We start from the raw sequence: 27783 nt of genomic DNA, 5'->3' as shown, positions 1-27783 counted from the left end.
CCCACAGATGCCTGACTGGATGGAGATCTGGGGAATTTTGAGGCCAAGTCAAATCATTGAAAAATTTGTCATGTTCCTCAAACCAGTCCTGTACAATTTACAGTGTGGCAGGGCACATTATCCTGCTTAAAGAGGCCACTGCCATAGGGAATACCATTGCCATGAAGGGGTGTACTTGGTCTGAAACAATGTTTAGGTAGGTGGTACGTGTCTAAGTAACATCGACATGAATGCCAGGACCCAAGGTTTCCCAGCAGAACATTGCCCAGAGGATTACACTGCCTCCGCCAACTTGCCTTCTTCCCATAGTGCATCCTGGTGCCATCTCTTCGCTTACCGGGCAGGCCAGGCATTAACTTTTTTCAGCAATTTGTGCTACAGTAGCTCTTCTGTGGGTTCGGAACATCAGTGCATCAGTGAGCCTTGGGCACCCATGACCTGTCGCAGGTTCACCGGTTGTCCTTCCTCGGACCACTTTTGGTAGGTACGAATGCATACCAGGAATACCCCACAAGACCTTCCGTTTTGGACATGCTCTGATCCTTACATCTGCCCATTTTTCCTGCATCCAACACACACACATGTGTGTGATATATATATATATATATATATATATATATATATATATATATATATATATATATATATATATATATACACAGTGGGGTCTGAAACCACATTGAAAAGCTGGGATTTTTTTTTTTTTAATTGGAAATAAACAGAGGGTTTTTAGAATTTTTAAATATTTAAATAAATGTAATTTGTGATATTGACCAGGTTAACTGCTTTATACAAAAGGTCAGACTTTCCTCATGTCTAATCTCTTCTATTGAATTATGTGTTCAGACGACACTTCGATGGATTTGATCTAAAATGGATCATAAGGTTTTGCATACACTTTTTGTAACGAAAATTTGTAATGAAAACTGTTGATTCATGGTTTTGAATCCATTCATAAATCTCTTTTACCCTTAAAAAATGTGAAGCCTTTAAGAGTAATTTCAGGGCTAAAATGGGGTTCTGTTTCACAGTGAAAATACAGCTAATTCTTGCTCCAGAGGTTCGTAAGTGGAAGTGGCGATGTCACGCTTTGTCTGACCTCAAGCAGTCACTTTTCATATATGGTCATGCAATCATGACAGCGTAGACGCGTGTGTGCTAAAAACAGAGTGCGCACCGTGGCACCGCGGCACCGCGGGAGGGGGAGGAAGAAACTTCAGCGCATGGGTGACGCATTCCTCACGCAGTGACACGGCACTATTAACACATTTTATTTCGTTGCCAGAGCTAGGTCGTTGTTGCCGGTGAAAGAGCAAAAAAAGATACTCGGGCGCATTTCTTTCGGTGTGAGTCACGAGTCTGTCTCTTGAACAATCGCATTCCAGAAACCGCGACACCATGGACAGCCTGGAAAAGCAGCTAATCTGTCCGATCTGCCTCGAGATGTTCACCAAGCCGGTGGTGATCTTACCCTGTCAACACAACCTCTGCCGGAAATGTGCCAATGACATATTTCAGGTAGTGAGACAAACCCTTATTTCATGATGTTTTGTGGTTTACAAAGCCACTGGTTAATGTCGTCATGCTGAAATTGTTTGTCTAGACATTCCTTTGACACGGTGCGGTATTCCACTGTGCTGTTGTGGAAAAATTCTTCTGTAAGGCCGCGTTCACAAGGACTTTTGGGGCAAAAAAAACTCACAGCTCCCGGCAATATGGGAAGTAAATCCCGCTAAAAATAAAAATGGAAATCCCTTTTTGTAATTTCCCTCCGCATATCACTAGGCAAAGATCATGTCAAAATAGCCTATAATATGAAATCACGCAATTTGCAGTTACATTTTCTATACAAGCCAAATAAAATATTTTTTTGGTTATATCAGTTTTTCATCAACTTAATTTTCATGTCCATAAGTAAAATGGAGAAGGCAGTAGGAAAAGAAGAAAATCCAAAGTTGAGGCAGTGGTCTTTGCACTAGGCAAAGGTAGGCCACTGCCTAGGGCCCCATGAAAATACAAATTAGATACACGTGTTGATGTTAAATAACCTATACTTTGTTACTTATACACTTTATTAGTTACTGCTTATTAATGAAATGACCTAAGCAGCCAATAATGTGGCAACAGCACAATGCATAAAATCATGCAGATACAGGTCAAGTGTTAAACATCAGAATGGGGCAAAAATGTAATCTCAGAGACTTTGACCAGAATCCCAAAATGAATGTTTCCAATACTTGAAATCCATGCTATGAAGAACTGAGACTGTTCTGAGAGTATTAGTATGTTCATACAGTATACACAGTACATAAGACTTTTGTTCCTAGACATTGTGTTTCACTGGAACTTTGTGTACTAAACTTTTACAAACTCTACCTACAGTTATAGGAAAAAAGTACACCCTCCTTCAGGTTTATGTTTTTACTTATCAGGGCCTAAATAACAACTGTATGCTCCTCACTAACTTCTATAAACAAGCAAATAACCTCAGGTGACAACAACAACAACAAAAAACACAACAGGTTTCAATATGTATTAATTTTTTCCAAAAAGTAAGTCAACCTTTAGAAATTAGACAGGAAAAAAATAAGTACCCCCTATAACATTTAGAACCACCTTTAGCAACAGTAACTTGAAGTAAATGTTTTCTGTAGGAGTTTATCAGTCTCTCACATCATTTTGGAGAAATTTTGACCCGCTCTTCTTTACAACATTGCTACAGTTCATTGATGTTTGAGGGCATTCGTTTTTGCACAGCTCTCTTGCCACAGCATCTCAATGGAGTTGAGGTCTGGACTTTGACTTGGCCTTTCCAACACCTTAATTTTTTTCTTTTTAAGCCATTCAAATGTCCATTTGCTGGTGTGCTTGGGATCTTTGTCCTGTTGTATGACCCAGTTTCAGCCCAGCTTCAGCTGCTGGACAGATGGCCTCACATTTGTCTCTAGAATATTCTGGTGTAAAGTGGAGGTCCTGTAGCTGCAAAACAAGCCCAAATTATCACCTTTCTTTACAGTTGGTTAATCGGTGTTTGTGGTGATACGATGTGTTTGGTTTTCACCAAACATGGTGCTGTATATGATGACCAAATATCTCCTTGGTCACCTTGGTCTCACCATCCAATGGATATTGTTCCACAACTTTTGTGGTTTGTTCAGATGCAATTTTGCAAACCTAAGTCATGCTGCCATATTCTTTTTGGAGAGAAGGGCCTTTATCCTAGCCACCCTTCCATGAAAGCCATACTGGTTCAGTCTTTTTCTGATTGTGAATGATGAACATAAACATTTAATGTGCTTACAAATGTCTGTAGGTCACATGATGTAGCTCTTGGGATTTTCTTTATATCTCTGAGCATTAAACGGTCTGACCTTGGACTGAATTTGCTGGGACACCCACTCCTGGAAGACAGGCAACTGTCTTGAAGGCTCTCCATTTGTAAACAGTCCTTCTCACTGTATAATGGTTCAAATTGTCAAATTTCAAATTGTTTGGAGATGTTCTGGGAATTCTTTTCTACCCCTCTCCTGATCAATACCTTTCAACAAGTGAGATACTGTACATGCTTTGTAAGCTTTTTGCAGACCATGACTTCAGGAGTCAGATGAAACCAAGGAGAAAATCTTATAGAAACAGCTGGTCTTTATTTGGGGTTAATCAGAACAATTTCCTTGATGACAGCTGTATGATAATTTTGAACATGAGATTGAATGTGATTGGTTCATTCTGAGCACAGCCACATCCCCAATTATAAAAGGGTGTGCACACTTAAGCAACTTTTTTCCCCCCTATTTTTCCCTAAAATGTTTCTGGTTGTTTTTCACTTAATTTTTATATGTTTTTTTTTTTTTTTTTCACTCTGAGGGTGGAAAAAGTTCTGACATGATTTATCTTGGTTTCATTTTTTTAAACACAAAAAGCTGCCATTTTAACAGGGTGTGTAGACTTTTTATAGCCATCTTGATTGTTCTTGATTGATCTAAAGCAAATACTTGTATTTACAGCATAACTCATTTAAAAGCAAGAAAGCTGCTTTGTTTACTTCTGATGCTATGTGCAACCATGTTGATTTGACATCACTCCATAAACTGGGAAGGAACTCGTAGTTGAGAAGACAAGAACCCCAGAGGTGCAAGGCAAACATACTAACTACTAAGCCACCGTGCCCCCCACCAAGTGCTCTTTAATCATAAATAATGGTGTAACTCACCAGAGAAGTGTTAGTGAGTCATCTGGGTCATCATGGCACCAAGTTGTTCAGCAACAATGACTCAGCGTTCTGGAGACCGGTGTTGATCCAAAGACTCTGATGTTTATTGTGGGCTTGAAGATTGATCAGATCACCTTTTACCAATACAAGCACAACTTCAGAAAGGTTTCATCTGCTCGCTCTCAAAAGGCAGTTTATGTACAGAGAATAAATGTCACCTCTGACATTGATGTGTTCAGTAACAGTGACACATCCTCCCAGAACACAAGAATTGAGAAATACAGCAATAGCTAGGGCATAACCAGTCATACATATATGAAATAGAATACATGAATGAACATAAACTTTAACAAATGGTCATAGAATTAGAGGCACATAGTTAGAAGCAAATAATTAAAGGCAAATATTTCCTTCAATAGATTCAGTTTAACTTACTTAATGTTATCAAATTATTAGCCTAAAGTACACTGCATTGCTAGTATTTACCCACATGAACTTTTCCATATTTTGTAGTGTTACATCCTGTATTTAAAATGGACTTATTTTGGATTTTTTCCCATTTGATTTATACAATATGTCTGCATTTGAAGGTGCAAATGTTTTTTTTATTGTGACACAAAGGTTAATTTAAAAAAAAGTAATCACACATTTGTTGCTTGCATAAGTCTCTTGCAAACTGGACCAGGTTTTCTCCTAGGATTGCCCTGTATTTGGGTCCATTCATCTTGCCCTCAACCCAGACCAGTTTCCCGGTCCCTGCTGATGAAAAGCATCACCAGAATATGATGCTACCCCCCACCATGCTTCACTGTGGAGATGCTGTTCTTAGCATTGTTGGGTTTTTCCCCCAAACATATCGCTTTTTTGGCCTCATCATACCAGAGAATGTTTTCCACATATCTCCAAACTCTGACTAATGGCCTCCTTACCAGGTCACAAACTCTTTGGTTCCCTTGGTTTATTTATTATGTGACATTTTAATTGGACACAGGTTGGCACCATTCAAATTATCTGACTTTTGATGGTAACTAGTTGTACTAGAACTAATTTAGCGGTTTCACAGCAAGACATTTTTTATTTGTAAATTATTTCGCAAACTTGATTCTCCCACTTCAATATTATGGGTTATTTTGTGTAGATTCATGACATATAATACCAAATAGCTCCATTTTACAAAAATGTGATCAAGGCACTGCTTGTTATCAAATTATTAGCCTATAAAACGTCAGCATGCTCCAGGCTACTCATTTAATGTCACTGTTGTTTGCAGTGCCAGCAACAGCAGTTTTTTTCAACTGGGGCTTGAAAAAGCCTAAACTCAATATTACATTTCCAGTTGAATTAGAGAAATTCTAGACCTGCAGATTTGTTGGTTCCAAAAGAGCAGATTACAGGTAGACATCTTAACCTTGAATAGGGTTAAGAGAAACAGAGAGTAATATTTTTCGGCCTTAGAACAAGAGGGTTTTATGTGTGTGTGTGTGTTTTATGAAGACTACAGAGATTTTTGGTTATAAAACTAACAAGGCTAGGAAATCAACTAACTTCTGTTTACCAGCCAGCTAGTCAAGGCTACCCATGCTAACTGGCCAATAAGACCCCTGTTGACCCACTGTTGACCCATTTAGCCAGTTGCCCACCAGCTAAACCAGGATCAAAACAGCTAGACCAGCAAACCTGGTCATGATATTAAAGCAATTATTTACACAGATGATGTATGTGAAAATAATAATGAAACAAAGTAACAAAATTTCAATACAACAATTTTATTATCATCTTAGAAACCCAATTATAAAGTTTATTTTTCATTTTTACTGGCTTTCTATTTCAACCCTAACTGCGAGGGAGTCTGAGAATCACCTTGATAATCGATTCCACAATGTCATGAGGTAATGAAACATTTTAGGACTGATTGGAAGAGCATTCAGAAATGACCGCTGCACTTGTATATCCCAAGTAATATTTTAATCCAAATGTTCAAAGTCAAGACACTGCTTTTAGTGTTCTAAAACAGCACTGATTTTTTTTCAATATGAATTAATGTTTTGTTTGGCATTTAGCTTTTAAAGTTAATGGATTTCTTGGAGTGTAATGTACTCTTCAGAAAGCAGCATTTAAGAAAATTCAGAAAACTTGAATTATTTCACAAAAATGATCAAACAAGTGTTCATTAAGCCAGATTTCAGCACAGACTGATGCCTAAGTTACAGAAGACTACCCTATTTATTTGTGTGTGTTTGTGTACCTGTGTGTGTGTGTAGGCCTCCAATCCCTATTTGCCAACGCGTGGGGGTTCTACAGTTAGTTCTGGTGGCCGGTTCCGCTGCCCCTCCTGCAGACACGAAGTGGTTCTAGATCGGCATGGTGTTTATGGACTGCAACGGAACCTGCTAGTGGAAAACATAATCGACATGTTCAAACAGGAGACAATCAGGTACTTCTGTCAATAACACACCCAGCTCCACCTAGCCAAAGAAAGCACAGTTCAGCGATACTTCTAGACATTTCAGGTCCATAATTATTTGGACAATGATGCAATTTTCCTTAATTTTGCCTCTGTACAATACCACAGAGGATTTGAAATGAAGCAATCAAGATGTGATAGAAGTGTAGACTTTCAGCTTTAATTCCCCTTCACAACATCTAACCAAGTCAAGAACACTCTGGAGGAGGTAGGTGTATCATTGTCAAAGTCTACAATCAAGAGACGCCTTCATGAATGTAAATACAGAGGGTTTACCTCAAGATGCAAACCACTGGTAACACTTAAGAACAGAAAGGGCAAAAAATTAGACTTTGCAAAAAATCCTCTAAAAAAAAAAGCCTGACCAGCTCTGATGCAAGATTGACTTGTACCAGAATGATGAGAAGAGAAGAGTATGGAGAAGGAAAGGAAGGGGTTCATGATCCAAAGCATACTACGTCATCTGTCATACATGGTGGAGGAAGTGTTATGATATGGGCATGTATAGCTGCCATTGGAACTGGGTCACTAGTCTTTATTGATGATGTGACTGCTGATAGAAGTAGCAGGGTGAATTGTGAAGTATATAGAGCTTTACTTTCTACTCAGAGTCAAAGTTCTTAAATGGGAGAGTCAGTCACCTGACCTCAACCCAAACTGAGCATGCTTTTCACTTACTGAAGACATAAGTGAAGACAGAAAGACCCACAAACAAGCAGCAACTGAAGGCTGTAAAGGCCAGGCAGAGCATCTCAAGGTAGGAAACTTTGGTGATTTGGTGATGTCCATGGGTTTCAGACTTCAAGCAGTCATGGACTGCAAAGTATTTGCATCGAAGTATTAAAAATATTCCTTATATTAATAATTATGTTAGTTTGTCAAATTATTTTTGAGCCTGTGAAAATGGAGGGAGAATGGCTGGGAGAATGGCTGTAATTCCTAAAGGTTTAAATGCAATATTTTTGTTAAACCCCTTGAATTAAAGCTGAAGGTCTACCTTGAAGGTCGATCACATCTTGATTGCATAAGTTCAAATCCATTGTGGTGATGTACTGTGGCAAAATTACGAAAATTGTGTCACTGTCCAAATACTTATGGACCCGACTGTATACGATCCTGGGCAAAAAAAGGGCCAAGCCAATATTGCAAAAATATTAAGCTTTTAATGGTCTTAACAACAAATCACTGGTCAGGAAATTAGCAAGAATTAAACAGATTAAAAGTATCTTAGTATGGAATTTTCCCTTTGATTTCTTTAAATGTTTAAGCCTTGTGGGTAAACAGACAGCTTTTTACAGAAAGAAGAGTCAGTGTTGTTCCATTCATTGTTGATAGCTTCAAACAGTTGATGAGTAGTTGAAAAATGTTTCCCGGTTAGTTTGTGTTTAATGTGAGACCAAATATTCTCTACAGGGTTCAAATCTGAACTCTGACCAGGCCAAAACATGAGCCTGATGGACTTGTTCACAAGCTACTTTTTGGTGGTCTTTGCAGTGTGGGCAGGAGCATTGTCTTGTTGAAAAATAACATCTGATTGTTCCTCTGTAGAAAACAACTTTTCAAGCTTTTCTGCAATGTTCTCCTGTATTCCAAAACATTAATTGACTTTTCACAGTGAAGCAGCTCACCAGTACCAGCAGCTGAAAAGGCTCCCTACACCATGACACCTCTTCCTCCATGTTTAACTGTGGTTGAGGTGCATTCACTATTGTATTTCTCAACAGATCTTCGAAGACACCTCTCTGGAGTATCACCATGCAACTCAAATCATGATTCATCACTCCACACAACTCTGCTGAACCACGCTGAATCAAAGTTTCCCTATTTTGCCAAAAACTTCATGCTGTCTTTGATGTTTTTCTGAGACAGCAATAGCTTTTTAACACATCTTCTAGACACAAAAACCTGCATTAGATAACCATTAGATAGCCATTTTGGGCCGGCAGGGATTGTAGGTGGGGGGAGTGAATGACCAGCGCTCTCTCCCACCCTCAATACCACGACTGAGGTGAGACCCTTGAGCAAGGCACCGAACCCCCAACTGCTCCCCGGGCGCCGCAGCAAAAAAGGCTGCCCACTGCTCCGGGTGTGTGTTCACGGTGTGTGTGTGTGTGTGTGTGTGATCACTACTGTGTGTGTGCACTTGGATGGGTTAAATGCAGAGCACAAATTCCTAGTATGGGTCACCATACTTGGCCACACTTCACTTCACTTCACTTCATACATATATATATATATATATATATATATATATATATATATATATATATATATATATATATATATATATATATATATATATACAAACCCGATTCCAAAAAAGTTGGGACACTGTACAAATTGTGAATAAAAAAGGAATGCAATAATTTACAGATCTCATAAACTTATATTTTATTCACAATATAATATAGATAACATATCAACTGTTAAAAGTGAGACATTTTGAAATGTCATGCCAAATATTGGCTCATTTTGGATTTCATGAGAGCTACACATTCCAAAAAAGTTGGGACAGGTAGCAATAAGAGGCCGGAAAAGTTAAATGTACATATAAGGAACAGCTGGAGGAGCAATTTGCAACTTATTAGGTCAATTGGCAACATGATTGGGTATAAAAAGAGCCTCTCAGAGTGGCAGTGTCTCCCAGAAGTTAAGATGGGCAGAGGATCACCAATTCCCCCAATGCTGCGGCGAAAAATAGTGGAGCAATATCAGAAAGGAGTTTCTCAGAGAAAAATTGCAAGGAGTTTGAAGTTATCATCATCTACAGTGCATAATATCATCCAGAGATTCAGAGAATCTGGAACAATCTCTGTGCGTAAGGGTCAAGGCCGGAAAACCATACTGGATGCCCGTGATCTTCGGGCCCTTAGACGGCACTGCATCACTTACAGGAATGCTACTGTAATGGAAATCACAACATGGGCTCAGGAATACTTCCAGAAAACATTGTCGGTGAACACAATCCACCGTGCCATTCGCCGTTGCCGGCTAAAACTCTATAGGTCAAAAAAGAAGCCATATCTAAACATGATCCAGAAGCGCAGGCGTTTTCTCTGGGCCAAGGCTCATTTAAAATGGACTGTGGCAAAGTGGAAAACTGTTCTGTGGTCAGATGAATCAAAATTTGAAGTTCTTTTTGGAAAACTGGGACGCCATGTCATCCGGACTAAAGAGGACAAGGACAACCCAAGTTGTTATCAGCGCTCAGTTCAGAAGCCTGCATCTCTGATGGTATGGGGTTGCATGAGTGCGTGTGGCATGGGCAGCTTACACATCTGGAAAGGCACCATCAATGCTGAAAGGTATATCCAAGTTCTAGAACAACATATGCTCCCATCCAGACGTCGTCTCTTTCAGGGAAGACCTTGCATTTTCCAACATGACAATGCCAGACCACATACTGCATCAATTACAACATCATGGCTGCGTAGAAGAAGGATCCGGGTACTGAAATGGCCAGCCTGCAGTCCAGATCTTTCACCCATAGAAAACATTTGGCGCATCATAAAGAGGAAGATGCGACAAAGAAGACCTAAGACAGTTGAGCAACTAGAAGCCTGTATTAGACAAGAATGGGACAACATTCCTATTCCTAAACTTGAGCAACTTGTCTCCTCAGTCAATTGTTCAGGAATTGTTTGAGGAACATGACAAACAGTTCAAGGTGATCTCAACCCAATCGAGCATCTGTGGGAGGTGCTAGACAAACAAGTCCAATCCATGGAGGTCCCATCTCACAACTACAGGACCTAAAGGATCTGCTGCTAACGTCTTGGTGCCAGATACCACAGCACACCTTCAGAAGTCTTGTGGAGTCCATGCCTCATTGGGTCAGAGCTGTGTTCTGCTCAAGGGGGACCTACACAATAGTAGGCAGGTGGTTTTAATGTTATGGCTGATCAGTGTATATACAGTTGAGGTCATAAGTTTGCATATGCCTTGCAGAATCTGCAGAGTGTTAATAAGTTTTAAAAAAAAAAAGAAGGGGGGGGGGGGGGGGGGGATCATAAAAATTGCATTTTGTTTTATTTTAGTTAGTACTGCCCTGAATAAGGTGTTTCATATAGCAGATGTTTACATATAGTCCACAAGACAAAATAATAACTGAATTTACACAAATGCTTTTTCTAGTGAAACAAAGAGATGCTAGAGGAAGTCTGCAATTTCCTGTAGAAATTCAGAATAAGGCCCTGGTGGGCTGTAAATACTAATTAGTGGAAACGATTCGGTAGATGAGGGTGGTGTATATAGCTGTATCTGAGAGAGCTAACCTCATTTAAAGCTATACTCATTTGGTTGAATCCAAGTTTCTGTTGAATAAAGTACATTAAATCCCTGATCAGTTATAGTTTCATTAACAATTAGTGCTTTAGATGTAAAGGATCTAATATTTTGCAGTCCACTAGAATAGACTGGAGTGAAGAACCTCTGGTGTAAATAAACAAACTTACCACTTTCAAATCATGAGGTTTTCATGAAAACCTCTTCCCAAAACGTACGGTGATGATCATCAGAAATATTTCAATAAATGTTTCAATAAATAGTGTGTGAATGTAATATTCTCTCTCTCTCTCAGTAAAAACAATAAAGAAGAGCCACAGCAGAAACCAGCTGTAATGGCGTGCGAGGTACACGAGGATGAGAAGATTAATATCTATTGTGTGTCCTGTTCTGTTCCCACTTGCTCCCTGTGCAAAGTGTTTGGTGCTCATCAGAACTGTGAAGTTGCACCACTCAGTACTGTCTACGAGAGCCAGAAGGTAAGACATCCTCAACCGCGTTCACTGTATCATCAGTGCTGCCCTCTGCTGGACTGACTGTTTGCAGTGACGTGCACAATTAATGTCTTAAAGAGCTCGTGTGCTGAAAGGGGCAGAGTTGGGTGTCTGAGGAGGAGATGAATGTGGGACAGACATTCACAACTCATTTTCATTCCTCATCATGCCAGAAAAGTAGATGTAAATGATGGAAACTGTTTGCCTTCTTCGCTGTATAAATATGTTACTGATATACTCGGTTACAGTTTTTCTCAGTTGCTTAGATACATTTCCTGAAACACTAACATTGTTCAAAATACTTTAAATGTAATTCCAAACACAGTAAAAACATTTCTCTAAGACTATACCAGGTATACTAATATACCACAATAACCTAAAATGCACAAACCACCAACCACATCTGTCAAAGCATTCAAAAAAAAATCAGTCACTTGATCACTCTCACCAAATGGATAGTACCCTTTGATCATTGGATAAACACTGATCCCATAAATACTACGCATTTTTAATCAAAGCTAAGCAGACAATTTATATAGTGTACAGACTGCTGACAATACAAGTGTAAATAGGTCCCACACAAAATAGAGAAGAAAAAAGATATAAATGAGGGAAAAGAAAAGCAATCCTGGTTATGGTAATGAAAAGAAAACTCACACAAAGATATGTCTCCATACAATTATACAGTCTGTAATGAATAAGATGAGGTACAGTCAAACACTGATACAAGATTCCTCACTCTCTGAATTTTCCTTTTGAACAGAACTAGAGACACTGTGCACCTCTTCAGTACACCGTACATAACTCTATCGCAGAGAGACTTTCAGAAGAGATATTCTGAAAGACAATGGTACTCTCAAAGTCTAAAAGCTTTATTACATTTTCTCAGTTGTTTCAACACATGCCAATAAACATTGCCCTATTTTCTCAAAACCTTTAAAACAAACCCAAAACACCTCACTCATTTGCACAAACTCCAAACTTTCATCCCATAAGCTTATATTAAACCCCAAATCATTTCACTCAGATGGCACACAAGCAAGCCAAAACACACACTATCCACTGCACACTAGCAGGATAAATTCTGAACACTACTCCAAAAACCTGTTACTGTAGTGAATCATGAATGATTTGCTAATCAGGATAACTATAGATGTGTTGAACATCATTGTACTACAGCCCTCAGAATACAATGTGGAATCATACAGGTATATTAAATGCTGCAAGTTTCACATTATTCTTTCTGTGAATTTATACTATACAAAATGTATAGTCAATTGCATAACAAATATACATGTAAATACAACTCAATAATTTAAAATAAGGGAATACAGTATAAAAAAAATCTGTCCATCAGTGGCCTGGGAGCCACATGACCTCATCCACATCACACAAGCTGTATACCCTCCCAAGGCAATGGGGAATGCATAAAAAAATGATTCAGAGGTTCAGTAAATGTGACAAAAACAAATCTGTGATTTTTACACGAAAAAGTAAATTATTAGAATTACTTAAATGCTTTAACATCTGTACTAAATTAATTCATGTAAATATGTGGCTAAGATCCAAAGTGTATATTTTACTTACTTTACTGGGTTAAATTATTTTGCTAATGCTCACAAATCTAGAAAAAGTAGTAATGTTTACTTGAACCAATGGCATACGAGAGTGGGGGCGTGGTTTTTATATATGTTCACATAATTTTAAACTGATTTAATTTTGAGCGTTATGGTTATGATTTGTGTCAGCTTTAAGGTCTAAGGCTATTATATTAAGAAGTGTTTTGAAAAATCAAGTGTTTTGGTAAAGCTTTCTTGGTTTACCCTCTTTGTGTTTCTCAGTCAGGTGTATAGTGTGCACAAACACAACATTGTTTATTAGTTATCTTGGGTTCTGCTAGTTTAGTCTTTATGAAGACTGATATGGCTGCATTTACTTTAAAGTAAATTTTAAAGGTGTTAGTGACCATTAAGTAGTAGTGGTAATGTTTAGGTAATTTGTGCTTTTTGCAGTGCTCAGATTTATGTAGCTCATTTAACTCAAATTTGAGTAAAATATCCTGTTCATCTGACAGTTGTTGTCTGTCTTCATTATGAAGCTGCTAATCAAATCTGCGAAAATATAGAATGATGAGTACTGGTACTGTATCAGGGGCTTTAGTCAGTCTTTTTTTTAATTTATTTTTTTAATAAACTAGTACAACAAATCATTCAGGTCTGTAAGATTATGTGATACAATAAATATATTCACTTGAGGTTAAAAATGTATAGTTCTCTTACTGTTTCTCCATGTAGTATAATGAACTACAGTATTAGAGACCATTACATACAGTATAAACAGCAACAGTACAGGAACAGTATAATATATAAATTAGAACACAATAAAACACTACTGTGTTACAATTGTGTACAACTATCCAGAACTGAAAATTTGTATATAGTGATGTACATTTCCTGCAAACAGCAGAATTCAGTAAATAACCTGTTCTGTTGCCTGAAGGCATGAACTATAGAAGCAACTATGAAGAAGATGGGTTGGATTCATTGCTCAGTTTCTCTCATTATGAGTCAAGGGACAAGGACATGGTCAATCACAGTGGCCCAAATTCATTTGATATAGCTGTTCTTCTGCCCCTGATATGTCTTCTTAGCATGCTGTCATGGTTTTGGTCAGTTTTTGAAAAGGAATCCATCTTTTTATAGATCCTGAAATTCTGATTGTTGTGTGAACCATTTTGCTGCTTAGTGTTTATACCTGGAGAGCTGTGTTTATTAACTGAGTTCAGGTTGTGATGACGTGTGTTAACTATACTGTGTGTAAAGTTCTGCTCAAATAGTGCAACTGATCTATTACAAGAGTGAAAACACAATCAGTGTTTGTAGTTCTGAAAACTGTGTAATTCTTTTAAGAATAGAACTGAAGATTAAATAGATATCTTGTTGATTGTTTCAGTTTTAGTGTGTATGTAATTGAGAAAAACTGTAGTCCTCACCACGTTGACTATTGCCACTATTATGGTGTAAATACTCTGCTTCTGTACAAGTCTAAAAAAATTCAAATTCTACAATTTGGAAAAATCTAAAAAAAAAAAAAAAAAAAAAAGGCACAAGACAGGCATTTATAAGACTCTAAGAGCAAAATGAAAATGATTTTTTTTAGTCTGATTAAAATTTTTGGCTGAACACCATGCCCTATGTCTGGCAAAAACCAGGTACTGCACATCAACTGGCTAATACCATCCCTACGGAGATGTATGGTGGTGGCAGCATCATGATATGGGGGTGCTTCTCAGCAGCAGGGGTGGAGAGACTGGTCAGAATTGAGGAAATGATGAATGCAGCCAATCCATTTGCGTGAATAATTGTTGGTTTGAGCTCAATATCATATCATGTCTCCTAAGAACAAAGCTCAGCTTTGCATCCTGACAGCAGCCAATGGTGGGGATTCCTTTTTTTGGATGGTAGATGGAAACCAGAAGTTGATGGTCAGTAATGTGTGAATTTCCTGCAAAAAGATACCGATTGAACATTTTTACACCCCATACTAGGTTCAGTGCATCTCTGTCAATTTGTATATAGGTCTTCTCAGCTTTGCTTAATGAGCGTGATGCAAATGCTGTTGGTCACTCACTGCCACCCATTATAATGTGAGGCATCATGGCCTCAGTGCCGTAAGGGGAAGCATCACAGGCCAACCTCTCCCAAACTGTGGGTCAAGACAGTGTCTGAGGTTACGAGCATTGTTGCTTTCTTGAAAATTTATGCTCATTTATGTCAAGCTTGAAGCAGTTCATTGAGTAGATGCAGTGCATTTGCCAGGTTGGGCAAAAACTCCAAACTCCAAACACAAGTCTGTTGTAGCAATACAAGCAGTACAACCACTGATCATGGTTATTGTCAAAAACACCTTGGAGTCCTCCTTTATTCCATCTGGAGATATGCCTTTGCTAGGTCCACCTTTGAAAAATGCTGCCCCTCTGCCAGGTTCTCAAATGTCTGTAGCTCTTTGTAATAGGTATTGTTTAGTTTGCAGCACTGGATTTATGGTGTCTTCAAAATTACCCTAGAGTCTGTGCCAATGTTCTTGACTAGAGGAACAACTGAAGTTGCTCAAGAACTCTAGTCAACCTTGGATAGGACTCCATCAGCCTCCAGTCAAGAATTCTTTTTCCATTAGAGGCCTTAATGGTGTAGGGGAAGTGGCGTGCTTTGTGGGACTTTGGAACAGAGCCTTCCTTAAGCTGAATTTTCCTTTTGATGTATTTTAAATGTGCCAACCTCATTGATTAAACAAGTTCAGCCTCCTTCAGTATCTGCTTCAAGATCGCCTCTGTAGCCGGTGTTGTGTTTGAGAGCACATTCAAGCTTTTTATGGTGCTCTAGTTAAGCCTCAGTTTCCTTAATCGCTCCCATCCCTACAGCAGTGCGCTCCCTTTTTCCACAATGTACAAATCCAGAAACTTTTTTTGGCCATTGTGCTCCAATTTCACCAGCAGGACACCTACTGTGATGATCTGTGTCGATTTTGAGGAGTAATGATGTTGGGTTAAATTTTTCCCCATAGAAAACTTTTTCATACAGTGGTTGTGGCAGAACTAAGACTGCAGACCCTGTATCCAGTTCTATTTTGACAGTTTGACCATTTGTCTCTGGGGTGAGCCAAATCATTTTTCTGTCATCTCTACGTATGTTGCATATTTGTAGACTAGCCAGTGCGTCCTCCCCTTCAGTGTCACTGTTGGATGTTTCAGCTACGTTGTGAATAGCTTTGTTGTCATTATGTTTTCTTTTAGCTATGCTCTTGATCTTACTACTGTGACATACTCTTTGGATATGTCTTCCCACAGTTCCTAGACATTTTGAATCAGGATTGAGACAACAGGTGTGTATCATGGCCATAGCGGTAACATTTCTCCTGTTCTGCAGTATTGCATACTTCCTACCTGGAGGGTCGGTCATATCAGGTGACATGGAGGCGATCCACATTTGCTCCCTACAGACTCTCCACTAGTGTCCCACAAGGCTCAGTACTTGGTCCTCTTCTGTTCTCCCCCTATACTGGATCCCTTGGTGAGGTCATATTCTCACATGGGTTTAAATACCACTGCTATGCGGATGACATTCAACTTATCCTCTCTTTTCCTCCCTCAGACATGCATGTTTGGCAGACATCTGAAAATTAATCCCAGCATAGCTGAACTGCTTTTCATCCCAGGTGATGCATCCCCACGTCAGGATCTTTTGATCTCCCTGGACAACTCTCAGATCTCCCCTTCTTCTCTCACATACTAAACTGACATACTCATGCCGATTTCTCCTTTACAACATCAGAAGGATTTGTGCCTTTCTATCCACAGAGGCCACTCAGGTGTTTGTTCAGTCCCTTGTCATTTCGAGACTGGACTACTGCAACTTGCTCCTGTCACACCTGCCTCTGAGCACCATTCAACCTCTGCAACTGATCTAGAATGCAGCTGCAAGACTTGTTTTCAACCTTCCGAAGTTCTCCCACAGCACCCCATTACTACACTCCTTCTACTGGCTTCCACCAGCACCCCCCTACCTTAAAGCACTTATCACACCCTGCACTGCACCATGCTCCCTCCGATCCTCTAGCACTGCTCGACTGGACCCACCATCTCTCAGGGTACAAGGAAGGCATGCATCAAGGCTCTTTTCTCTTCTGGCACCTAGGTGGTGGAATGAACTAGATGTCCGAACAGCTGAATCATTGGATTCTGCAGACTAAATGATTGCATAGTGCGTGATCTAAGCCAGTGCCAATTTGCCAGTATTCAGACAGTATTTTGAGCTCAGCCACATACAGTATGCCGCTATTATCTCGCCATCATTTTGGTTGCGCTTGTGAAATCTAAAATGTACAGCAATTAGCAGTGGCATGGGCGACAAATTCTCCTCCACAATCTTCATGATATCATTGTAAGATTTAGTTGGAGGTTTAGTGGGTACTGTCAAACTATGCAAAAGACTATATGTCTTGCCTACCATAGTACTCAGTGGCACTGGAATATATTTAACTTGTTCAATCCCATTTGCAGCAAAATACTGCTCACTCCATTCAATGTACATGTTACAATTTTCAGTTACCAAATGTATCTAGCTTGCCTAGATATGCCCTGCTAGGTTAGTTGTACTGGTAAACATTTATGTCTCTTCAGTTCACAATGGGCTTGCTCACAACCGTCTCCTTATTAGTTAATGCAAATATTCAGTTTTTAATGGAATGTAATGGAAAGTTTTCTGTAAGCAGTATTATAAATAACATTGACTAATTAATAGTTTGTATGGCATCAACCAAGCCATATAGCCTGTATATAATAAAGTCAACAATTGAGTATTAGAACAGCCAAAGCAACATGAATTCATTCATTTATTCATCTTCCACTGAAAATGAATGAATTCATATATCTATCTTAACAGGCTGAGAAAGTTGGCCCTGGTAAAGAGAGAACTTTACTGACAACTGAGTCTGAAAAAACCATGTTTGTGCTTTACATGTTTTAAGTATGCTTTGAATGCATGTATTATTGCAGTATGGTACAACACATAAATATTGTATGTTAGTAAAATGTAACTGGTACTGATCGAAGTGTACATGTATATGTAAATGCAGTTTTTGGCCCAGTCTAACCTATCATATATGTATTAAAATATAGACTATAAAATGAACAAAGCAGGTTACTCCGCACTGATTTATTTGTGGCTGCTGTCAATATGGTCACATGCTAATATTCAGCAAATGTCTTATCCTTAGTCTGCTAAGGATAGTAGCCAGTATCTCAGGCTGTTAGTAGACTGAGATTTTGGACTCAAAATGAAAAAGGATGTATTAATAAAAATTTTCTTCTGCCCAACCTTACATGTAGTCTGCATACCACTGCTTTGCTTATAGTAGCTGATAGGCTACACTATCAGCAGTATTCTTCTGTAAGAGAAACACTTTGGCCATGTGAGAATTAAATGAGAATTGAATTGAATTTCTTTCTCTTTTTTGTATGTATGTAATGTGTGTAATGTTTTTGTAGACAGAGTTGTCAGAGGGTGTTGCTATGCTAGTGGGAAACAATGACAGAATTCAGGCCATCATCAGCCTGCTGGAGGAGAGCTGCAGAACAGTGGAGGTGTGTGTCTGTCTGCCTCTGTTTTACAATCTTCACAAATATATTTAAGACATATCATATTAGATATGGTCCATGGTTGTGTAGGACCCTAGCAAAACCTTTCCCAGCAGAAAAACATGCGTATCAGTGGAAAATGAGAAATAGTTTATTCCTTTCTTCAGTTAAGGTTAACATTAAATATTTTATATAAACCATGCAAACATAATGTTCCCCTAGAAGAGTACACTAGCAATTCCATGTATGCATAAATGACCAGTAATAGTCTAAGCTGAAAATAATTATCAACTTCCAAGCTTCATGGTATCAATTAGCAGGTTAAACCATAATGTAAGCTAACAGCTTAATTTGCATGTAACTAGCTGTGGAATCCACAAAAATAACTTCACTCTAGCTTTGTAACTTTTACTGTCATTAAGTGTTTGAGTTAATCAACACAGTAAATCACTTATCTTCAAGCAAAAATATATGAAATCAGAATTGACTGGTGGTGTTGTTGGTGCGGCATCCTAGAAGAAATCATAAAACCAGCAACCTAACTAGATAGCAATAGAAATAACACAAGAAATATTGAGAAGTTTAGCATAGTCTTCACTCTTGCTTCTTCTTCTTCTTGTACCTCTTGTTGCAGGGGTAATGTTTAAGCTTATGTCTTAGATACATTGGTCAGTGTCGAAAATGTCTACCCTCCTCTATACTCCAATGACTGGCAAAACTATTAAGCCCCAAATCTCTGCTTCATCTTTGTTTTTATTAGTTATTCTTATACGTGATCATTTTCAATACTCAGGGTGGACATAGCAATAAATGGTCATTAAAATAGAATAATTAACAATATTATACCATATGCCAGGGCCCTAGGTAGTTGCCTAAATGGCTTAATAGATGGGCCAGACCTTTTTCGGGTCATTGTTGCTTACATTTCCTTAAATTTGTGAGAGGCAGAGTCTCTATTTAATATAATTCTTTATTTTTTGTATATTTACATAAATCGTCCCTGACTGAATTCTGTCTAGATTATATACTGTATATTGAAAATGTATGACATATCAAGATTAGGTAATACAGTATAATGAACTTATTGTCTGCACTGGCAGCATCAATGCAATTATCAGTTAGTTCTTAGTCTGACTCTTAATGCAACGCTAACTAGTAATTCCACCTCACAGAATAAAATCTGTATAATTGTGAGTGTTCATTCAGCTACGGTCCCCTCTGAAAGTATTGGAACAGTAAAGCCAGTTCTATTGTTTTCGCTATACATTGAAGACATTTGGGTTTGAGGTCAAAAGATGAATATGAGATGACAGATCAGAATTTCAGCTTTCATTTCCTCATAGTTACATCTAGATGTGTTAAACAAATTAGAACATGGCACCTTTTGTTTGAACCCACCCATTTTTTCAAGTGATCAAAAATATTGGTACATGTGACTGATACGTGTTTATTGCTGCCTAGGTGTGCCCTGTTAAACTGATTGTTTAAAGAATTAATAGCTCTGAATGTCTACTCTTGGTTTGAGCCCTAGGTTTCACCTGTGAAGACTGCATTTGTTGTTAAGAAGGATAAACCAACATGAAGACCAGAGAGCTGTCTCTGGGAGAAAAGCAAGCCATTTTGAAGCTGTGAAAAGAGGGAAAATCAAGAAAAAAAAGAAAAGAAACCACTGGTATACTAACAACCAGACATGGAACAGGTAAACCAAGGAAAACACCAGCAGTTGATTGTGAGAGCTGTGAAGAAAAATAAAAACAACAGTTAGTGACATCACCAACAACCCTCACAGGGCAGGGGTGAAGTTATCACAATCCACTATTCGAAGAAGACTTCAAGTTCAGAAATATAGAGGCCATACCACAAGATGCAAACCACTCATGAGCAGTAAGAATCAGAAGGCCAGATAAGAATTTGCAAAGAAATACAGAGATGAGTCAGAAAAGTTCTGAAACCAAGATTAACCTCTACCAAAGTGATGGAAAGGCCAAAGTGTGGAGAAAGAATCAATCTGCTCATGGTCCAATCCATAGAAGTTCATCAGTCAAGCATGGTGTCATGGCTTGGGCTGCTTCTGGAATGGGCTTAATAATCTTTATTGATGGTGTAACTCATGATGGTAGTAGCAGAATGAATTCAGATGTTTACAGGAGCATTTTGTCTGCCAATTTACAGAGAAATGCATCTAAATTAATCAGAAGGAGCAAGACAATGATCCAAAACATACTGCATATCAACAAAGGCCTTTATAAGGGGGAAAAAGTGGAAGGTTTTAGACTGGCCAAGTCAATCACCAGACCTTAACCCAACTGAGCATCCATTTCACCTCCTGAAGAGGAGACTGAAGGGAGGAACCCCCCTGAAACAAACAAGAACTGAAAGACGCTGCGGTAAAAGCCTGGAAAAGCATCACAAAAGAAGAAGCCAACAATTTGGTGTTGTCAAAGCAAGGGATATTATACCAAATATTAAGTGTTATTTATTTTAATTTACTTCAAGACTTATCTGTTCCTATATTTTGCTCACCTAAAAAATGGGTGGTCTGATATAAAAGGTTCTATGTTTTATGTTGTTTAACACATCTAGATGTAAATACCAAAAATAAAACATACATAAATAAATAAATCAATAAATAAATAAATAAATAAAAGCTGAAATCATAAACTCTCATATCCATAAAATCTCATATCCATCTTTTGATCTCAAAACCCAAATGTCTTTGGTGTATAGCACAAACAAATGAATTGGCCTTGCCATTCCAATACTTGTGTGACATTTCTGTCTATCGTGTTCACAGGAGAATGGGCGCAAGCAGAAATCGCATGTGTGCGAATCATTTGATCACCTGTATGCATTGCTGGAAGATAGGAAAGGAGAGCTGACACTGAAAATCAGCTCTGAACAGCAGGAGAAACTCGATTACATTAAAGGCCTACAGCACAGGTACACACACACACACACACACACACACGCGCGCACAGTCAATCAGCTTCAGAATTATTGGCACCCTTATTTGCACAGGTACACAGAGCACCTGGACAAGAGTGCAAAGCTGGTAGAGACAGGAATCCAAACCATGGAGGAGCCAGAGATGGCCATCTTCCTGCAGGTCACAGAAACACTCTTGTAAAATGTGGTTTTCGATTTACTACTATTCATTACTATAGTTAAAAAAAGCTAAAAACTAAACCTAACCCATTATTTTACCTCTGGAGCTGGAGCTTTTACTCTTTCAACTGCAGTTGCATAATGTTCTCTAAACTTCCAGAATAAAACTCCATATTGACCTAAATGCTATCTGTCTCTCTTGCCCTTTCTAACAGAATGCAAAGCCTCTACTACAGAAGTGAGTAAACACAAAAGGATTTAACATAGTTTTACATAATTTCACTCCTTTACAATGTTTCTGTTACTCTCAGGTTAGCAGAGGGCAGGAACACATCTTACTTGGAGAAGCTGGAGCGTGGCTATGAAAATATGGATCATTTTACTGTCAGTTTTGAGCATGAGAGGAGAGCCATCCTTAACATTGACTTTACCAGAGGTAACTATGTGTGAGTTTACAAGTCTGTGAAACTGTAAAAAAGGTAATCCACTTTACATTAGGTAAAGTGCAAAAATAAAAGTTTGTTGGATACCTGGAGAATTTCTGGATACCTTTATCAGATTTTTGATGATGGTATCACTGTCTTCTAGATAATTATTACTGACTAGAAGTAATTATTACTTCTAGATATTTACTGTCTTCCCTGAATAATTATTTTTCAGTTAATAATTTATCATCATAATAATTTAGAATCATTGTAGAGCACTTCTAAACTAGGATTTTAAAGCAATGCCTCGCGGCAACCAATATCATGTTTTATAGCAAATAATCAGAATTAAATTTAATACATTTCTACAAAATGACCAAAAATGACAGTGATGATGTTTGTGAAAAAGTTATTAATACCGTGCACGACCGGTTTAAATGACAGCAAAAGCGGTGCTAATTCTGCTTCAGAGCAGGGTTTCATAGCCCTGGGTAAAAAAGCAGTGCTAACCCCGCTTCTAAATTACAAGTGTGAAACATTCCTCTACCCAGGGTTCATAGCAGGGTTTAGAACCATGAAGTTAACCCGAAGTTAAGTGCAGTGTGAAAAGCCCTAATGTGTGTTGAATTTTGGTTATATTTAGATGTAACACTTTGTGGTCTGCAGATGATGATGAAGCTGGTGATAATCATGATGAGGAGGATCATGAAGATGAAGTGGTTAATGATGCACGTGTCAGTGGCCGGACTCAGGAGTCCGGATTAAAGACCTCCCCTGTCAAGCAAAGCCCTATCCTGACTCCAGACTCCCTACCAGTTGTGGACAGCGCATCTCAACTGATTACAGGTCCAAGCTCTGCCCAAACACTGGACTCCAGTTCAGCACAAAACACACCACCAACCACTTCCACTCCTGCCCAAACAACCACCACCAGTATATCACAGAATACATCCTCAGTTACACCTACTCCAAGCACAGCCCCCAGCGCACCAGAAAATACAGCCACAGAGGTAAACCAATACAACACTACACAACACTTGATTCTCCTGCACCGTTTTCAGTTGAATTTTCAGAACACCAATTAAACTGATCACCAGTCAGACAGATAGCTTTATTTCAAATCCATTGTGGTGGTGTATAAAGGCAAAATCACAAAAACTCTGTCATTGTCCAAATACCTCCGGACCTGACTGTATATTTATACAGACAGGTACAAATGTATTTGGATAGTGACACAATTTTCGTAGTTTTGCCTCTGTGTACCACCACAGTGGATCTGAATTGATGCAATCAAGATATGATTTGAAGTGTAGACTTTTAGCTTTAATGCAAGGGGTTTAACAAAAAATATTTCAGCATTTCAGCATTAACTGTTTAGGAATTACAGCCATTTTTTACACAGGCCCTCCATTTTCACAGGTTCAGAAGTAATTGGACAACTGAATGATAAGCAGTTTCATGGCCAGCTGTGGCCTGTTCCTCCTTATTTCATGTCAAATGAAGGACATAAAAGGTCTGGAGTTGATTCCAAGTATTGAGTTTGCATTTGGTAGCTGTTCATGGTAACTCTCACTATGTGGTCCACAGAGGTGTCAATGCAAGTGTAGGAGGCCATCATTAGACTGAAAAAACAAAACAGACCTATCAGAGAGATAGCAGAAACTTTAGGACTGCCAAATCAACAATTTGGTACATTCTTAAAAAGAAGGAATACACTGGTGAGCTCAGCAGCACTGAAAAGCCTGGAAGACCACAGAAGACAACTAAAGTAGATGATCACAGAATTCTTTACTTGGTGAAGAAAAACCCCTCAAACTTCTAGCCAAGACAAGAGCACTCTTGAGGAGGTAGGTCATAATGTGTCGTTATGAAAATCAGTATGTGTCATTGTGTATGTGGGATTGTAGTCAAAATTGTAACGGAATTTTAAAAAATGATAGATTCCTTGGGTCATGATACCAATTATGTCGTGGTCGGCCAAACTTGCTGACCGTCATTTTGAAATGCTTTGAAACCTACTTTTTCAAACTCCTTCAAATTCAAGTTGATTAGTCAAATTGTTATCGAATAACATGAATTCGACAATGGCAAAATGAACGTGTGGCTATATCTCCGTAATGCTTTAGGGTATTCAGACCAGACTTAGTACATGTCATAACAATCAACCATAAAAATTGGCATGCAGCATCTATGTCCTTGTCCATCATTGTCCATGCGGACACTTCATCTTAAAAACATGGCCAATCACATTTCAGCAGTTTTTAGACAGGGTTACGAGAGGCTGATCAAAACAAAACACTTTGGACATATTTGCCTTTTGGGTTGAGAGGTTTGTGCAAAATTTGAGAATAAAAAAAAAGAAAATTGGTCACCAGGTGGTGCTGTCACGTTTTACATGCGTGTTAATTGTTTTATATAATGTAGTTTTTCAGAGAAACACAAGGATCTGTGGCTGTATCTGTGCAACTCTTTGATATACTGTGATGAAAGTTTATATGTGCCATTGTAAATATACATGCTTATAGCTTTCCTGAATTTCATCCATTGGGCATGAATCTCACCTCTTTCGATTCCTTAGGTCCTACAGAAACCAGAGACATAAATTTTTCCCCAGTAGGCCATTTTGTCTGTCACTTTGTCAGCTATATTAATAATTATGTTGGTCTGTCCAGTTACTTTTGAGTCTGTGAAAATGGAGGTACTGTGTAAAAAATGACTGTAATTCGTAATGGTTAATGCAATATTTTTGTTAAACCCTCTGAATTACAGCTGAAAGTCTTCACATCTTGATTGCATCATTGTGGTGGTGTACAGAGGCAAAATTATGAAAAATTGTGTCACTGTCCAAATACTTATGGATCTGACTATATATATATATATATATATATATATATATATTATATATATATATAATATTATGAAGGGCCAAACAGGAAATAATAATTATATGAAATAAATATATATAGTTATAACTGTACAGTGAGAGTAAAAAGTATTTGATCCCTTGCTGATTTTGTTGGTTTGCCCACTAATAAAGACATGATCATTCTATACTTTTAATGGTAGATGTATTCTAACATGGAGAGACAGAATATCAAAACGAAAATCCAGAAAATAACTTTAAAGAATATATTTTAATTGATTTGTATTTCATTGAGGGAAATAAGTATTTGATCCCTCTAGCCAAAAGCACTTAATACTTGGTGGCACATCCTTTGTTTGCAAGCACAGCGGACAGACGTTTGTTGTAGTTAACCACAAGGTTAGCACACATATCAGGGGGAATTTTGGCCCACTCTTCTTTGCAGATCCTCTCTAAATCATTAAGGTTGGTGGGCTGTCGCTTGGCAACTCGGACCTTCAGCTCCCTCCATAGATTTTCGATTGGATTGAGGTCCGGAGACTGGCTGGGCCACTCCATGACCTTAATGTGGTTCTTCTTGAGCCACTCCTTTGTTGCCTTTGCTGTATGCTTCGGGTCGTTGTCATGTTGGAAGACCCAACCACGGCCCATTTTCAACTTCCTGGCAGAGGGGAGGAGGTTGTCCCTCAGGACTGCACGGTACATGGCTCCATCCATCTTCCCACTGATGCGGTGAAGTAGCCCTGTGCCCTTGGCAGAGAAACACCCCCAAAACATAATGCTTCCACCTCCATGCTTGACGGTGGGCACAGTGTTCCTGGGGTCATAGGCAGCATTTTTCTTCCTCCACACATGACGAGTAGAGTTTAGGCCAAATAGTTCAATTTTGGTCTCGTCTGACCACAGAACCTTCTCCCAATCACTTTGTACATCTTTGAGGTGATCATTGGCATACTTTAGGCGGGCCTGCACATGTGCCTTCTTAAGCAGGGGTACCTTTCGGGCACTGCAGGATTTTAATCCATTGCGGCGCAAAGTGTTGCCAATTGTTTTCCTGGTGACTGTGGTCCCAGCTGCCTTGAGGTCATTCACTAACTCCCGCTGTGTGGTTGCAGGCCGATTTCTCACAGTTCTCATGATCATTGCCACCCCACGAGGTGAAATCTTCTGTGGAGCACCAGACCGAGGTCTATTGATGGTCATGTTATACTTCTTAAATTTTCTCACAATTGCACCAATGGTTGTTACTTTAATACCCAGCATCTTGCTAATGTTTTTGTAGCCCATTCCAGATTTGTACAGGTCAACAATCCTGTCTCTGAGGTCCTGAGAGAGTTCTTTGGTCTTACCCATGTTGGAGAGTTTGGAATCTGTCTGATTGTCTGATTCTGTGAACAGGTGTCTTTCATACAGGTGATTAGTTAGAACAGGTGTCTTCAATTCAGGTAACAAGTTGATTGGGAGTGTCTAACTGGTCTGTGAAAGCCAGAACTCCTAATGCATACTAGGGGATCAAATACTTATTTCCCTCAATGAAATACAAATCAATTAATATATATTCTTTAAAGTTATTTTCTGGATTTTCATTTTGATATTCTGTCTCTCCATGTTAGAATACATCTACCATTAAAAGTATAGAATGATCATGTCTTTATTAGTGGGCAAACCAACAAAATCAGCAAGGGATCAAATACTTTTTACTCTCACTGTATATTGTCTACATCGCAATATAAATATATGTTTATGATCCAGCATGTCAATAGACAGATGTTCTTATTGAATTTTTTTTTTATGAAAACAGTAGGCCTATGCATCCTGTATACATTTATCAGTGCAAATATTACTATTAATATGTAATATTATATAATTATTTTAAGTGCACATCACTTATCTAAACCAAAGAGAGTATGTTCCTCTACTTTACAAAAGGCTGGCCGTAGTGCCAAATGGTCCTCATAGTCCGTTAATAGTATTAATGCTATGTAGCTTTTCTGCAGAATTCAGCATGACTGAGAGGGCTAGAGAAATTGACGAATAATGATTTTATTGAGACAAAAACAAAAACTGATTACAACAAGCATGTTTATTTGTTTAGTCAAATATGGAAAAGTTAAGAGCTAACTTTTCTAAGTTAAGAAAAGTTTATATATATATATATATATATATATATATTATAAAATAAATACTCCCCTAACTTTTTATGTTATTACTGAAAAATTTTTAAAGGAATTTTATACTAGATATAAATATATACTAGCTACATACCTATTTTGTATGCTTCATCTTCTCAACTCCGTCTCTCTCTCTCTCTCTCTCTCTCTCTCTCTCTCAGGGGTCCACCAACCCCAGTGCAGCAATTACCCCTCAAAGCTCAGATGGTCTTCCACGCCATGTTTTCTCCTTTTCCTGGCTCAATACACCCAAGTAAACTTAAAGTTTCTCCCATATTATGTTTGTTTACCAGCTATTCAGCAGAGACAACATGCCAAGTTCCTTTGTGACTTTTTGTGTTTTTTCTAAAGGGACAGTTTACATGGACATGGCATATATGTAAAGCAGATATTTCATTAAGATAAAATTTATTCTGACTCCAGACTCCATTTTAGACTCCAGCAGTGGGACAATGTATTGGTCAACACAGAATAATTCCAAAGATGTAAAATTCACAGTAATTAAATGTGATAACTGCTCAGTAAGGGGTGAGTGTTAAATAAAAGAATATGAATATACATTTCTCTGTTTATTTTACAACATAACTTCACTGCAGTAATACACCGCATCACAGATGAATACAAAATTAACA

At 38.4% G+C, this 27783-nt stretch overlaps 1 protein-coding gene across 3 annotated transcripts; it reads left to right on the top strand.

The window, feature by feature from the left end:
- Positions 1 to 1165: 1165 nt before the first annotated feature.
- Positions 1166 to 27709, top strand: LOC113543001 (E3 ubiquitin-protein ligase TRIM63-like). Of its 3 annotated transcripts, XR_008300671.1 has the most exons (11): positions 1167 to 1518; positions 6472 to 6644; positions 11254 to 11437; positions 18498 to 18593; positions 21382 to 21527; positions 21606 to 21693; positions 21908 to 21930; positions 22004 to 22128; positions 22784 to 23127; positions 23537 to 23964; positions 27313 to 27444. XR_008300671.1 is itself a non-coding variant. In XM_026940903.3 (10 exons), the coding sequence occupies exons 1-10, from the start codon at positions 1399 to 1401 to the stop codon at positions 27498 to 27500; spliced, it is 1323 nt and encodes a 440-aa protein (XP_026796704.1). In that variant the 5' UTR covers positions 1166 to 1398; the 3' UTR covers positions 27501 to 27709. The 3 variants fall into 3 exon arrangements, 2 of the variants coding, with proteins under 2 accessions (XP_026796704.1, XP_026796703.3); XM_026940903.3 differs by lacking the exon at positions 23537 to 23964 and having other exon boundaries at positions 1166 to 1518; positions 22784 to 22963; positions 27313 to 27709; XM_026940902.3 differs by lacking the exon at positions 23537 to 23964 and having other exon boundaries at positions 1168 to 1518; positions 27313 to 27709.
- Positions 27710 to 27783: the final 74 nt, after the last annotated feature.

Source organism: Pangasianodon hypophthalmus, chromosome 21 (assembly GCF_027358585.1).
Source record: "Pangasianodon hypophthalmus isolate fPanHyp1 chromosome 21, fPanHyp1.pri, whole genome shotgun sequence".
Lineage (NCBI taxonomy): Eukaryota > Metazoa > Chordata > Actinopteri > Siluriformes > Pangasiidae > Pangasianodon > Pangasianodon hypophthalmus.
This window is presented reverse-complemented; position numbering and strand designations above follow the sequence as displayed.